This window comes from Diabrotica virgifera, chromosome 5 (assembly GCF_917563875.1).
Source record: "Diabrotica virgifera virgifera chromosome 5, PGI_DIABVI_V3a".
NCBI classification, from domain to species: Eukaryota; Metazoa; Arthropoda; class Insecta; order Coleoptera; family Chrysomelidae; genus Diabrotica; species Diabrotica virgifera.
In genome coordinates, this window is record NC_065447.1 from 241,972,014 (window position 1) to 241,985,649 (window position 13,636).

The following is a 13,636-nucleotide window of genomic DNA, read 5'->3' on the forward strand; positions in this document are numbered from 1 at the left end:
CAAACGCAGTCCAGGACAAGAAGGACTTCATGTTAAAGAACTTGTGAGATTATGATGATATTAATACAAGCATGCTATTTAGGGTGGCAGTGAATAAAATTAAGATATCTATGATGGTAACCAACATTCTTAAAGGACATATGGTACTTACATGAAGAAGAAGAAGATAGACCAAAACTGAGGTGGACAGACGGGGTATGTAATCTATAATTTTGATAAAGATCATTCGCTAACTGTACTGTACTGAAGTAATTTTTAACAGTAGGTACATTCCTCCCACTTCCACTACAATGCCCGACAAGACAATTTACGACACTTTGCTCCATCATTAGGTAACTGAACTGAAACTGGCAATTGGATTACTCTCCAGTGTACCTACATCTCTAAATTGTGTGTATAAAACCTAGTTGTAAGAAATAGAATATAGAAATATTAATTTATAATGATATACTTTTAATGATGTTTATAATTTTTAATGGCATACTTTTAAGTCATGATTATTTTTTCAATGAGCAGTTTTGTGTTGTTTTTAAATTTGATATCACAAAACATTCTTCAACATTATAACTACTTTTTTTTATAACAGATGAGTTATTATAACTTTTCATTTTCAATAAATATTCTATAGTTTTCTACATTTTCTACTAAAATATTTAAATAATGCGGTTTCCCAAAAATGATGACGTCAGACGTATTTTCGACAACAAGACCGATACGGGTAATTTCCAAATTGATTTTATTGACAGATGAATTATTTTTGACAGCTTCTAAACTTTGAAACTGTCATCTGTCAATATGTTTAAGGTTGTGTTTTGATAAAACGGAAGAGGCGAATTTCTAGTAGCATTTTAAGGTTTCATTTGCATTTAAAACAAATTCATGTATTATAAAATGTAGGATACGTTTCCTCGTATCCATCTACTTAATTTAGGATAACAATAAAGGGTAAGCTTCGTTTCCTGATTGTGCAATATGAGAATAATTCAAATATGTATGCTGTTACTCAAACAGTACTATCATGCAACCATAGAAGTGTTCTGAATAAGTTAAGAGCCTGTACTTATTGTTATTTTTAATTTTAAGTCTTTCTACTGTACAAGATGCTGGTTTGAGTTATTCATTGCAATATGCTTCTTATTTCTAGCCTATTTTTGTGTTCTTTCTTTCTTACTCATACTTTTCCTAGTTTAATGAATCATTAACCCCTTTTATAAGGTTTTTTACGATTTGGTCAGTAATTTTTGAAGACCCTGAGGATTCCAAGGATTCCAGAGCAATTACAATGAGAATAAAAGTGTTACGAATAAGTTAAGAATCTCTACTTATTGTTATTTTTAGTTTTAAGCCATTTTACTGTACATAATGTTTGTTTGAGCTATTCATTTAATCATTCTTGTTATTTCTAGCCTATTTTTGCATTCTTTTCCTTGTACTCGCACTTTTCCAAGTTTAATGAATCATTACCCTCCTGTATAAGGTTTTTTTATGTTTTTTTGGTACTTACCTTCTTGTCTTAACGTTTCGATTATTGTATTCACTACTTTAATAATTATGTTGTGTATTTAATAGTTTATTCTGCTCTTATCTTCCAGTATCATCCCTACATATCTCTAGCTACCAGTTAGTTTAACTCTTTGAGTTGATTTACCTACATATTATATAGCATTCCAACATATTATGTTACCTACATTATGTAGGCTACATATTATATAGCAATAACTCCAGTTGATCCTAATCAATATAGCATACGATAAGTCTAAGAAGTGAAGCTTATTGAAAAGCATTTAATATGTTAAGCACTAGACAAAATATTGAAAAAAATGCCTCCCGGGCTAAGTAGCAATTTTGTCAATACACAGAGATCCCTATGGACCTCCATGGCATATGAGCTACTTCCTATAGTAGTCCCTAGGTACTCCCATGGTGCTCAACGTGTTGAACACCAAATATTTCCCAATACAGGTTAGTTTCCCTGTATGCACAGTAATAATTTGAAATAAATTTTAGGTGTGAGACAGTTAAATATTGAAAATGGCCAGTGCTTCATTATTACCCAAAACTTTCACTTCTATTGGTGGCAAAGCCCTACCTACCAACTCACAACAAAACATTCAGTCAAAATTTAAAGAGATTACAGTTCCACCAGGAAATACTCCTCAAGGTAAGTGAAATTGAAATGTTTTTTTTATAAAATTATATACTATAAAATACTTTTTCCACCATGTATGAATAATTAGGTTATTGTTTATATTGCTGAATATAGAATTAAATAACCTTTCTAATGACCTATCGCACAACCCCTACACTTATTTAAAAAAATCATTGATTATGTCATCACACCCAGATTGATGATGTCACTAGTATTATATATACATATGCCAAAAAGTCCTAACTTTGGCCTGAGGATTTCTCTTCAAATTTGCCCATTCTCGAGATAATGAATTTATGCAAACTCAAACATCCTCACTGTATGTACTATTATATAGAGGGGGATTCATTCACCCATTTGGTCTCACTGTACTCTTAATTTACTTATAAATGAATATTTACTTGAATAAACAGTGCAAAATCTATTGTATTACTTTCTATTTTTTTAAGATGTTAAAGAAGGCCCCAGTCACCAATCAAATCCAAACCATTTGGCTTCTCTTCAAAAGGCCATTGAAACTATGGAAGAGAAGGGCTTACAAGCTGATCCTAGATATTCACAGTTACTTGCATTGCGAGCTAGCATTCCTGGGGCAGAAGAAAATGGTTCTCCCTTCTCAAACAACCAAATCAAGCAATTAAGAAACCAAATAATGGCTTACAGGTATGTAATCATAAATATGTTAGTTAAGGAGGCAAAATAACTTTTGTCATTTTATTTTAAAATAGCTTAAAAAATTTCTTTAAAAATTTTTTTTCTCATACTTTTCAATATATACATACTGTTCATGCATAAGCTGTATATCTATTTTGTATATGCATTTAATTTAGGTGTTTGGCAAGAAATCAACCTGTTCCAAACAATTTAGTATTAGGTTTGCATGGAAAAACTCCTGAAAAAGTTCCACATATTGTACCTCCACCGCAACCTCAAGAAGTACCTAATGGGGGCGATCCAGGACCTTCAACAAGTTCTGCTGCTGCTGTAGGTAAGAAATCGTTAGTTTATTTCTACAACTACATTTACCTCTTGTTATTATACCTCTTCTTTATTAATATTTTTTATTCATTTAGCTCCTAGAACACCACAAAAGCTGCCAGCAAAACCAATTGAGGCTCAGCTTGTCAACAGAGAACCAAGAGTCACTACTTTATCTAAACCATCTTCCATAGACCCTGTTGTTCTATTACAAGAACGAGAAAACAGGGTAGCAGCTCGTATAGCAGCGAGGATTGAACAAGTCAGTAATCTGCCGACTGATATGTCTGAGGCATTACGTATTCGGGCACAAATAGAACTCAGAGCTTTGAGATGTCTAAACCTCCAGAGACAACTTCGTAGTGAGGTATGTATTTTATTAATTAATCTATTGTTTTAGTGTCCATAACTGAGATGTTTGTAGGTATAGTATGTGGTTGTTAGTATTAGAAGTGTCCAATATCAAACATTCATTATTCATATCTGATATTGAACAGTATATTTTTATCACCCCGTATATCACATGAGCCAATTTGTTATGGTATAATACATGTACGGGTTTCTAATTTAGTTCACGAATTGTAAATTGTAAACAATAATTCGGGCAATTGCATTATTTAATTTGATGATCGACTATATTTCTTTGTTCTCAATAGTTTGTAAACATACTCAGCGCGTGGCTTGACACCAATACTAAGTGCCATCGCTGAGAAAGAATACACATTTAGAATCATTCTCAAGAATCACTTCAACCAGGCCAGAGGTGCCTTTAACTTCAATCACTATGTAGTATCATTAGAGTCTTCAACTAAACATGTACAAGTAACAAGTCAATACTCAAAGTTCTCCCGGGGTAATTACCATACTGTCGGTGTTATAAATAAATTCTTTTATCGCTATTGATGTTTCCCTTATCTCAATTCAATTCAGTTTATTGATGTTAATATACAAAGTATTTACATAAGTCAAAGTCTGGTAAAATGCATCATTGAAATTAAAATGCATCATTGAAATACATTGGCAAGCTAACACTTAATAAGTAAAGTCTATAAAATTTTATCACCTAGTCAAAATACTTAACACAAAGTTAGAATATTAGCATAAAAACACAAGAGCACACAGAACATTTAAGAGAGCTGTAGGACTATCACAACAGGGTAGCCCCGAGATATTCCTCCTGAGAATAGTAAGCACCCACCAAAAGAAGTTCTTTGATTTTTATTTTGTATGTATCTAAGGGCAGTTCCCGAATTATTAGGGGTAATTTATTAAAGAAATGTATAGCCAGACATGATGGGCCATCTCTGCACCTCTCCAGCCTACGAAACTTTGGGGCAAGGTTCCCTCTAAAGCGTGTGTTAATATTATGAATCTGTTCATGAGTCTGGAATTTATGCATATTACATTTTACATATATAAGATTATCATATATATATATATATATATATATATATATATATATATATATATATATATATATATATATATATATATATATATATATATACTGGCAAGGTAATGTTAATATTTTCCAATCTATAAAAACTTGTCTGCAATCGGCTCTATATGGCAAGCCTGCGACAATGCGAATGGCCCTTCTCTGCAGTCTGAATACATCCTTCGCTCCTGCACTATGGCCCCATGCGAGAATAGCATAGGAGATATGTGAGTGACACAAAGAAAAATATGCCTGCTTTAGTATGGAAGCGGAAACACAGGATGAAAGTCCACGAAGCAAAAATGTATTTGATGATAGCTTTGCCACTAAAGAGGTGGTATGAGCATCCCATATCAGACCAGGGTCCAGCAGAACACCAAGAAATTTAGCACAGGATGCATTGTCCAGTTCATCAGGAATATTTCTAGTTGAAAAAAGTAAGGACTGTGTTTTGGTTGTATTGAGAAACAGCCTATTAGAATGGAACCATTGTTCTGCCTCCGACACTGAACCCCACAAACTCCCCACTTCTGTTACCAAATCCTTACTGCAGGATGAGATTGTTGTGTCATCTGCAAAGAGAGTGAAATGCGCAGTTTGACATGAAAGTGGTAAATCATTGATGTATATCAAGAATAATAAGGGACCCAACACAGAGCCCTGAGGAACTCAGGGAACAAGACACAACTGGGAACTGAGGAACAAGACATTTTTCAAATATCTTCGAGAATATATCTGAAGAACAGCCTCCACTGAGCCCTAGGATTATACAAGAAGTCTCAATATGTAAAGTCATCCATTATTCCATTGCCATTATAAAGAGTCGTGCCCTAACATTGCAATCAATATAACAAAAATTCAATGTTATGTTCTACATGGTAATATTTTTCTGTAAAATGCACGACCACTACTTAAGGACTGCTCTACCAGCTAGTGTGTTATTTGTCTAGGTGGTACATACTTTGGGATACCTGAAGGACTTCTTCTTTTGGCATCATAACCATGGATGGATCTTTGCCTGTCTGGCTATGTCTTTATTCGCGGTGTGCAAGTACTTGGAGGGGATACGAGAAAAGATCGTGCGTGAATAGCGAAGAAATCTTGCAACTTTCTTAAATAATTCATATTGTCAATTGAAATTGACGTATATTTCATACCTACTGTCATTGAAGAAGAAAAATTATATGTTGTTCACAATATTGATATGATATGCAATTATTATATAAAAGTATATTTAGTTAATTGTATTTTGCTTGCAGTACTGCATTTTAATAATTAATTTTATTTACTACATACAATTGTTTACCTTTTAATAACATAACTTAAATCTTACTTTTTCTTCTTATAATTTTTTTTGGGGTACGGCCTTGAAAATTATCCAGCAACCAGGACCAATATGATTGGCCAATATAATAAAAAGTGCGAAAAAAGTTGCCGAGCTATGAAACCAGGTGTCGCTTTTCCGAACTTGCACAGTCCCAATATCTAATCAATATCCTGTATATTTTTTTGGTTCTTTTGTCCAGGGTTGGCATAGAATTTCCCCATCTTATAAAACCCAGTGGGTTTTTTCGGGGTTTTTCAATTGATAAAACCCACTATTATTGGGTTTTTTGGGGTTTTTTCAAAAATAGCAAATTTTCAGTTGAATGAATGTCATATACATATATTTATTTCTGAATAAAAAGAAAAACTAGTAAATAAATAAATACCATGAAGTAAGTAGTAGGTGAATACAAAACGAGAGAAACTGAAACTAAACTAATAAAACACTTATTTTAAATATGGTATATAGACAAATAAAAAAATAAACAAGTTTCTTGTTAAACAAAGCATCAGCAAAGCATATTAGTTATCAGGAAAATCAGAATCTGTATTTTTGTCACATTCCCAATTCCCATTCGTTATTCGTTAGACTCGGTCGAGGACGAGGACTCGGTTCTTAAATGATTATATATTTTTACCAAGTTTGCAGCTCTATCGGCACCTAATCTGTTGCGAAGCTTAGTCCATATTAATCCATATGAAGAAAAAATCCGCTCAATAGATGCATTTGAAGCTGGACATGAGAACAAAGATAACATATAAATACAAAATTCATCTGGTATTTTATTTGTTTTTTTATTTTTTATTGATATCAGCTTCCACCATTTCTTTGTTGAGAATTTTTTGACAAGTTCTTCTTTGAAAAGTGTTGCGGGGAACATATCTGTATCCTTAATCTTGAATGATAACATCACTGCCAAAAACTCATCAGAAAGATTCGATGCAACCCATTGTTCGACTGTTTCCTCTTCTTCCCCTGTAAGTCGTCTTCCCATGTATTTGGGATCCATAGTATTTGCAAAAAGGTGAAATGGTTGAATGGCAAAGTCATATCTCTTTTTTATTTCTTGTCTGTATGACTGTAACAAATCATGGTCGAGGGCATCTTTCCATATTTCTACTGCATCAGAAATGTTTACAGAATCGCTTTGGAATCTGTCTAGAGCTTTCACAATAACGGCAAGTTGTTTTTGCAAATACAGAGCCTCTCTATATATGGCGACATTATCTAATATTTTGGAGATATTTTTATCAAATTCTTGCTCCTTCTCTGTCCTAATTTCAACATATATGTGACAGTTGCTTATAAATGTTGCAAGACAGGCTTCATGTGATTTCCAACGGGTTTCATTGGGTAGCTGAGGCATTAGACCCTTTTTTTCTTTAAGCCACACATGTGGTAAATGTTTATTTCTAAAATATTTATGGACCTCAATTATGTGCTGGGTAACTGTTTTGGGTGTAACATAATGTTTCTAATAAATTCATTAAATGAGAGGAACACCCATATGTTAGTAAATTTGGATAAGTTTCCTTCTTTCATATTGACCATTTTTGCCTCATTATCGGTACATATAGCAAAAACATCTTTATTATATGTTTCTTTAATATATTCAATATTTTTTTTAGCTATTTCAGAACAATATAAAGCAGTTTTTTTTATCAGAAGGCTCCACAGCATCAATCAATATACTATGTTCGCCAGTATGAATACTCGTAGCAATTATAGGGTCATTCTTAATACTGGACCATCCATCCTGCATCATTGTGAAGCTAACGTCTTCAGCACTGAATTCACTTTTCAGGGTTTCTTCTATTTCCTTATAAACTGTATCTAACAGCTCTCCTGATACTTTCTTGCGGATAGGTGGATAATATCCAGGTCTCGATGCGCAGATCATGTCCTTGAATAATTTGTTATCAGCAATGTTGAATGCTATGTTACAGCCATAAAAAAATTTGGCTATTTTAATATCCAATTTCTGCTTTTCACTTGCGGAAGTCTGCATGACAAAGCTTTCAATACCTAAAACAATTTACATAAAATTAATTATGTTTGTTACTTTTCTTGAAATTTCTTCTTATTATAGTAGACCAGACACAGGGTGGGTAGAAAATATATAGATATACACATATACATCCTGTATATCCTGTCAAAGTTTGGGTTAGTTTGGGCATAATCAATGAGCATCAAGTTAGCTAAACACCTATCACAAATCGATTCGAAAGTAGGTGGATAATTTGCCGCTAATTAGTCGTTAATTAGTTGTGAAAATACCGATTTTGTCGTTTCTTTTTTTTTTTAATTTTTTTAGGTGCTTTGCTAACTTGATATAAAGTTAGCAAAGCACACCTCCGAAAAATGACTTTAGAGCGTTCGTAGGAGAATCGGAATAGGATTAGTTTTTGCCGCTAATTAGTCGCTAATTAGTTGTGAAAAAATTAATTTTCTAAATTAATTTTTTTTTTGTTTTTTTGGGTGCTTTGCTAACTTGATATAAAGTTGGCAAAGCACGCTTCCATAAAATGATTTTAGGGATTTCGTAAAAGAATGAAAATAGAATGAGAATTTGCCTCTAATTAGTCGCTAATTAGTTGTGAAGAAATGAATTTTCTAAATTAATTTTTTTTTTTGTTTTTTTGGGTGCTTTGCTAACTCGATATAAAGTTGGCGAAGCACGCCGCTATAAAATGATTTCAGAGTTTTCGTAAGGGAATGAGAATAAAATGAGAATTTGCCGCTAATTAGTCGCTAATTATTTGTAAAGGAATTTTATTCACAAAAATTTTTTTTTGTTTTTCACGGTGCTCCGCTTACTCGATATAAAGTTGGCAAAGCACGACTCCATACAATCATTCTAGGGTTTCCGGAGAAGAATAGCAATGGAATAAGAATTCTTTGCTAATTAGTCGTGCATTAGTTGTGAACACACCAATTTTGTCGTTTTTTTGTTTTTGACGGTTCTTTGCTGACTTGATATAAAGTTCGCAAAGCACGCATCCATAAAATGATTTAGGTTTTTTTGTAGTAGCATGAAAATAGGATCAGAATTTGCCGCTAATTAGTCGCCAATTAGTTGTGAACAAATTGATTTTCTAAATTAATTTTGTTTTTGTTTTTTTGGGTGCTTTGTTAACTTGATACAAAGTTGGCAAGCACACCTCCGAAAAATCATTTTAGGGTTATCGTAAAAGAATGGAAATAGAAAAAAAATTTGCCGCTAATTAGTCGTGAATAAGTTGTAAGAATACCGATTTTGTCGTTTATTTATTTTTTTTTTATTTTTTTAGGTGCTCTGCTAAATTGATATAAGGTTAGCAAAGCACAACTCCAAAAAATGACTTTCGAGCGTTCGTAGAAGAATGGGAATAGAATGAGAATTTGCCGCTAATTAGTCGCTAATTAATTGTAAAGAAATTAATTTTTTTAATTAATTTTTTTTGTTTTTTTGGGTGCTTTGGTAACTTGATATAAAGTTGGCAAAGCACGCTTCCATAAAATGATTTTAGGGATTTCGTGAAAGAATAAAAATAGAATGAGAATTTGCCGCTAATTAGTCGCTAATTAGTTGTGAAGGAATGAATTTTCTAAATGAATTTTTTTTTGTTTTTTAGGTGCTTTGGTAACTTGATATAAAGTTGGCAAAGCACGCTTCCATAAAATGATTTTAGGGATTTCGTGAAAGAATAAAAATTGAATGAGAATTTGTCGCTAATTAGTCGCTAATTAGTTGTGAAGAAATGAATTTTCTAAATTAATTTTTTTTTTGTTTTTTTGGCTGCTTTGCTAACTCGATATAAAGTTGGCGAAGCACGCCGCTATAAAATGATTTCAGAGTTTTTGTAGGGGAATGAGAATAAAATGAGAATTTGCCGCTGATTAGTCGCTAATTATTTGTGAAGGAATTTTATTCAGAAAAATTTTTTTTTTTGTTTTTCACGGTGCTCCGCTTACTCGATATAAAGTTGGCAGAGCACGACTCCATACAATCATTTTAGGGTTTCCGTAGAAGAATAGCAATGTAATAAGAATTCTTTGCTAATTAGTCGTGCATTAGTTGTGAGAATACCAATTTTGTCGTTTTTTCGTTTTTGACGGTTCTTTGCTGACTTGATATAAAGTTCGCAAAGCATGCATCCATAAAATGATTTGGGTTTTTATGAAAAAGCATGGAAATAGGATCAGAATTTGCCGCTAATTAGTCGCTACTTAGTTGTGAAGAAATTATTTTTCTAAATTAATTTTTTTTTGTTTTTTCGGGTGCTTTGCTAACTTGATATTAAAGTTGGCAAGCACACCTCCGAAAAATCATTTTAGGGTTTTCGTAGAAGAATAGGAATAGAAAAAAAATTTGCCGCTAATTAGTCGTGAATTAGTTGTGAGAATACCGATTTTGTCGTTTATTTTTATTTTTTATTTTTTTAGGTGCTTTGCTAACTTGATATAAGGTTAGCAAAGCACACCTGCAAAAAATGACTTTCGAGCGTTCGTAGAAAAATGGGAATAGAATGAGAATTTGCCGCTAATTAGTCACTAATTAGTTCTGAAAAAAATAATTTTTTTAATTAATTTTTTTTTTGTTTTTTTGGGTGTTTTGCTAACTTGATATAAAGTTGGCAAAGCACGCCTCAATCAAATGATTTAAGGGTTTTCGTGAAAAAAAGAGAATAGAATGAGAATTTGCCGCTAATTAGTCGCTAATTAGTTGTGAAGAAATGAATTTTCTAAATTAATTTTTTTTTTGTTTTTTTGGCTGCTTTGCTAACTCGATATAAAATTGGCAAGCACACCTCCGAAAAATCATTTTAGGGTTTTCGTAGAAGAATAGGAATAGAAAAAAAATTTGCCGCTAATTAGTCGTGAATTAGTTGTGAGAATAAAAATGTAAAGTACACGTAAAAATTAATTTAGAAAATTAATTTTTTCACAACTAATTAGCGACTAATTAGCGGCAAAAACTAATCCTATTCCCATTCTCCTACGAACGCTCTGAAGTCATTTTTTGAACGTGTACTTTACTAACTTTACATCGAGTTAGCGGAGCACCTGAAACAACAAAAATAATATCAAAAAAATTGCTAAAAAAATTCGTCCACAACTAATTAGCGACTAATAAGCGACAAATTCTCATCATATTTCCATGCTTTTACGAAAAAACTTAAATCATTTTAAAGATGCGTGCTTTGCCTACTTAATGTTGAGTAAGCGAAGCACCGTAAAAACCAAAAAAAAAACAGAATTTATGGATGAAATACCTTCACAACTAATTAGCGATTAATTAGCGGCAAATTCTGATTCTATTTTCATTCTTTTACGAAAACACTAAAATCATTTTAGGGAGGCGTGCTTCGCCAACTTTATATCAAGTTAGCGAAGCACCCAAAAAAACAAAAAAAAAAATTAATTTAGAAAATTCATTTCTTCACAACTAAGTAGCGACTAATTAGCGGCAAATTCATATTATATTTTCATTCTTTTACGAAACCCATAAAATCATTTTATGGGGGCGTGCTTTGCCAACTTTATATCAAGTTAGCAAAGCATCCAAAAAAACGAAAAAAAAATTCATTTAGAAAATTCATTTTTTCACAACTAATTAGCGACTAATTAGCGGCAAATTCTCATTCTATTCTCATTTTTTTACGAAAACCCTTAAATCATTTGATTGAGGCGTGCTTTGCCAACTTTATATCAAGTTAGCAAAACACCCAAAAAAACAAAAAAAAATTAATTAAAAAAATTATTTTTTTCAGAACTAATTAGCGACTAATTAGCGGCAAATTCTCATTCTATTCCCATTCTTCTACGAACGCTCGAAAGTCATTTTTTGCAGGTGTGCTTTGCTAACCTTATATCAAGTTAGCAAAGCACCTAAAAATAAAAAATAAACGACAAAATCGGTATTCTCACAACTAATTCACGACTAATTAGCGGCAAATTTTTTTTCTATTCCTATTCTTCTACGAAAACCCTAAAATGATTTTTCGGAGGTGTGCTTGCCAACTTTATATCAAGTTAGCAAAGAACCCGAAAAAACAAAAAAAAATTAATTTAGAAAATTAATTTCTTCACAACTAATTAGCGACTAATTAGCGGCAAATTCTGATCCTATTTCCATGCTTCTTAAAAAAAACCTAAATCATTTTATGGATGCATGCTTTGCGAACTTTATATCAAGTCAGCAAAGAACCGTCAAAAACGAAAAAACGACAAAATTGGTATTCTCACAACTAATGCACGACTAATTAGCAAAGAATTCTTATTCCATTGCTATTCTTCTACGGAAACCCTAAAATGATTGTATGGAGTCGTGCTTTGCCAACTTTATATCGAGTAAGCGGAGCACCGTGAAAAACAAAAAAAAAAAAAATTTTCTGAATAAAATTCCTTCACAAATAATTAGCGACTAATTAGCGGCAAATTCTCATTTTATTTTCATTCCCTTACGAAAACTCTGAAATCATTTTATAGCGGCGTGCTTCGCCAACTTTATATCGAGTTAGCAAAGCACCCAAAAAAACAAAAAAAAAATTAATTTAGAAAATTCATTTCTTCACAACTAATTAGCGACTAATTAGCGGCAAATTCTCATTCTATTTTCATTCTTTTACGAAATCCCTAAAATCATTTTATGGAAGCGTGCTTTGCCAACTTTATATCAAGTTAGCAAAGCACCCAAAAAAACAAAAAAAAAAATTAATTTAGAAAATTAATTTTTTCACAACTAATTAGCGACTAATTAGCGGCAAAAACTAATCCTATTCCGATTCTCCTACGAACGCTCTAAAGTCATTTTTCGGAGGTGTGCTTTGCTAACTTTATATCAAGTTAGCAAAGCACCTAAAAAAATAAAAAAAAAAAAGAAACGACAAAATCGGTATTTTCACAACTAATTAACGACTAATTAGCGGCAAATTATCCACCTACTTTCGAATCGATTTGTGATAGGTGTTTAGCTAACTTGATGCTCATGCATAATCAGTAGCATAAACATAATATGATGTTTTCACTTTCTGCGACGCCACTGGAAGTTACATAAAAATCGGCGAAAACACTTTACAGCAATAATTGACAAACTTTGACACCCCTTTATGATTTCGATAATTCGATATATGACAAAGTATACTAATACTTATTAGTTATTTTGACATTTTCTATTGATTTTAGATATTTGAAGTTTTGCCAAATAGTTAGACCACTCTATCCATATATTATAGATTGAATCCAATATCAAAATTGAGGAAATAATAAAAATAACAATTGGTTAGCGTTGGTTAAATTTTAAAATTTTAAATTACTAAATTTAAATTACGGAGAATTTATTGAATTGACGTAATTAATTCTCAAATATAGAATATAGTATAATGAATGATTTAATAATTTTACCATACCTACCTGTCTTTTTCTTTTAATAGGTACATTCGTTGATGCACTTTCTTCAAAAAAACTGCTGCTACCACCACCACTACTACAACCTTCTATTTCACTCATTCTATTGATGTCCCCGTCAGCTCGTTCAGCCACTCTTTTTTTAGTTAGCACCGCACATTTCTGCAAGTGTGCTTTTATTCTTTCAATTGTGCTGCTATTAAAAATTTTACAATGTTTACATTCGGCTTTAAGCTTTCCTTCCGTTTCAATTTTGTTAACGTCTGCCCAACTGAAATCTAATTTTCTTCCACATCTACTGTTATTTGCCATAATTTCAGAATGATGTAATTTCACAACTCCAGAACGCCACGGC

At 32.2% G+C, this 13,636-nt stretch overlaps 1 protein-coding gene across 1 annotated transcript in view; it reads left to right on the top strand.

Annotated features, from left to right (window-relative positions):
• Nucleotides 1-792: 792 nt before the first annotated feature.
• Nucleotides 793-13,636, top strand: part of LOC114331960 (ATP-dependent helicase brm) — a 55,435-nt gene continuing 42,591 nt past the window's right edge. Inside the window, exons 1-5 of the mRNA XM_028281653.2 lie at nt 793-945; nt 2,008-2,161; nt 2,599-2,812; nt 2,980-3,137; nt 3,223-3,494. Coding sequence (XP_028137454.1) covers nt 2,032-2,161; nt 2,599-2,812; nt 2,980-3,137; nt 3,223-3,494 — 774 coding nt within the window. The 5' untranslated portion in view covers nt 793-945; nt 2,008-2,031. The remainder of the gene's footprint in view (nt 946-2,007; nt 2,162-2,598; nt 2,813-2,979; nt 3,138-3,222; nt 3,495-13,636) is intronic.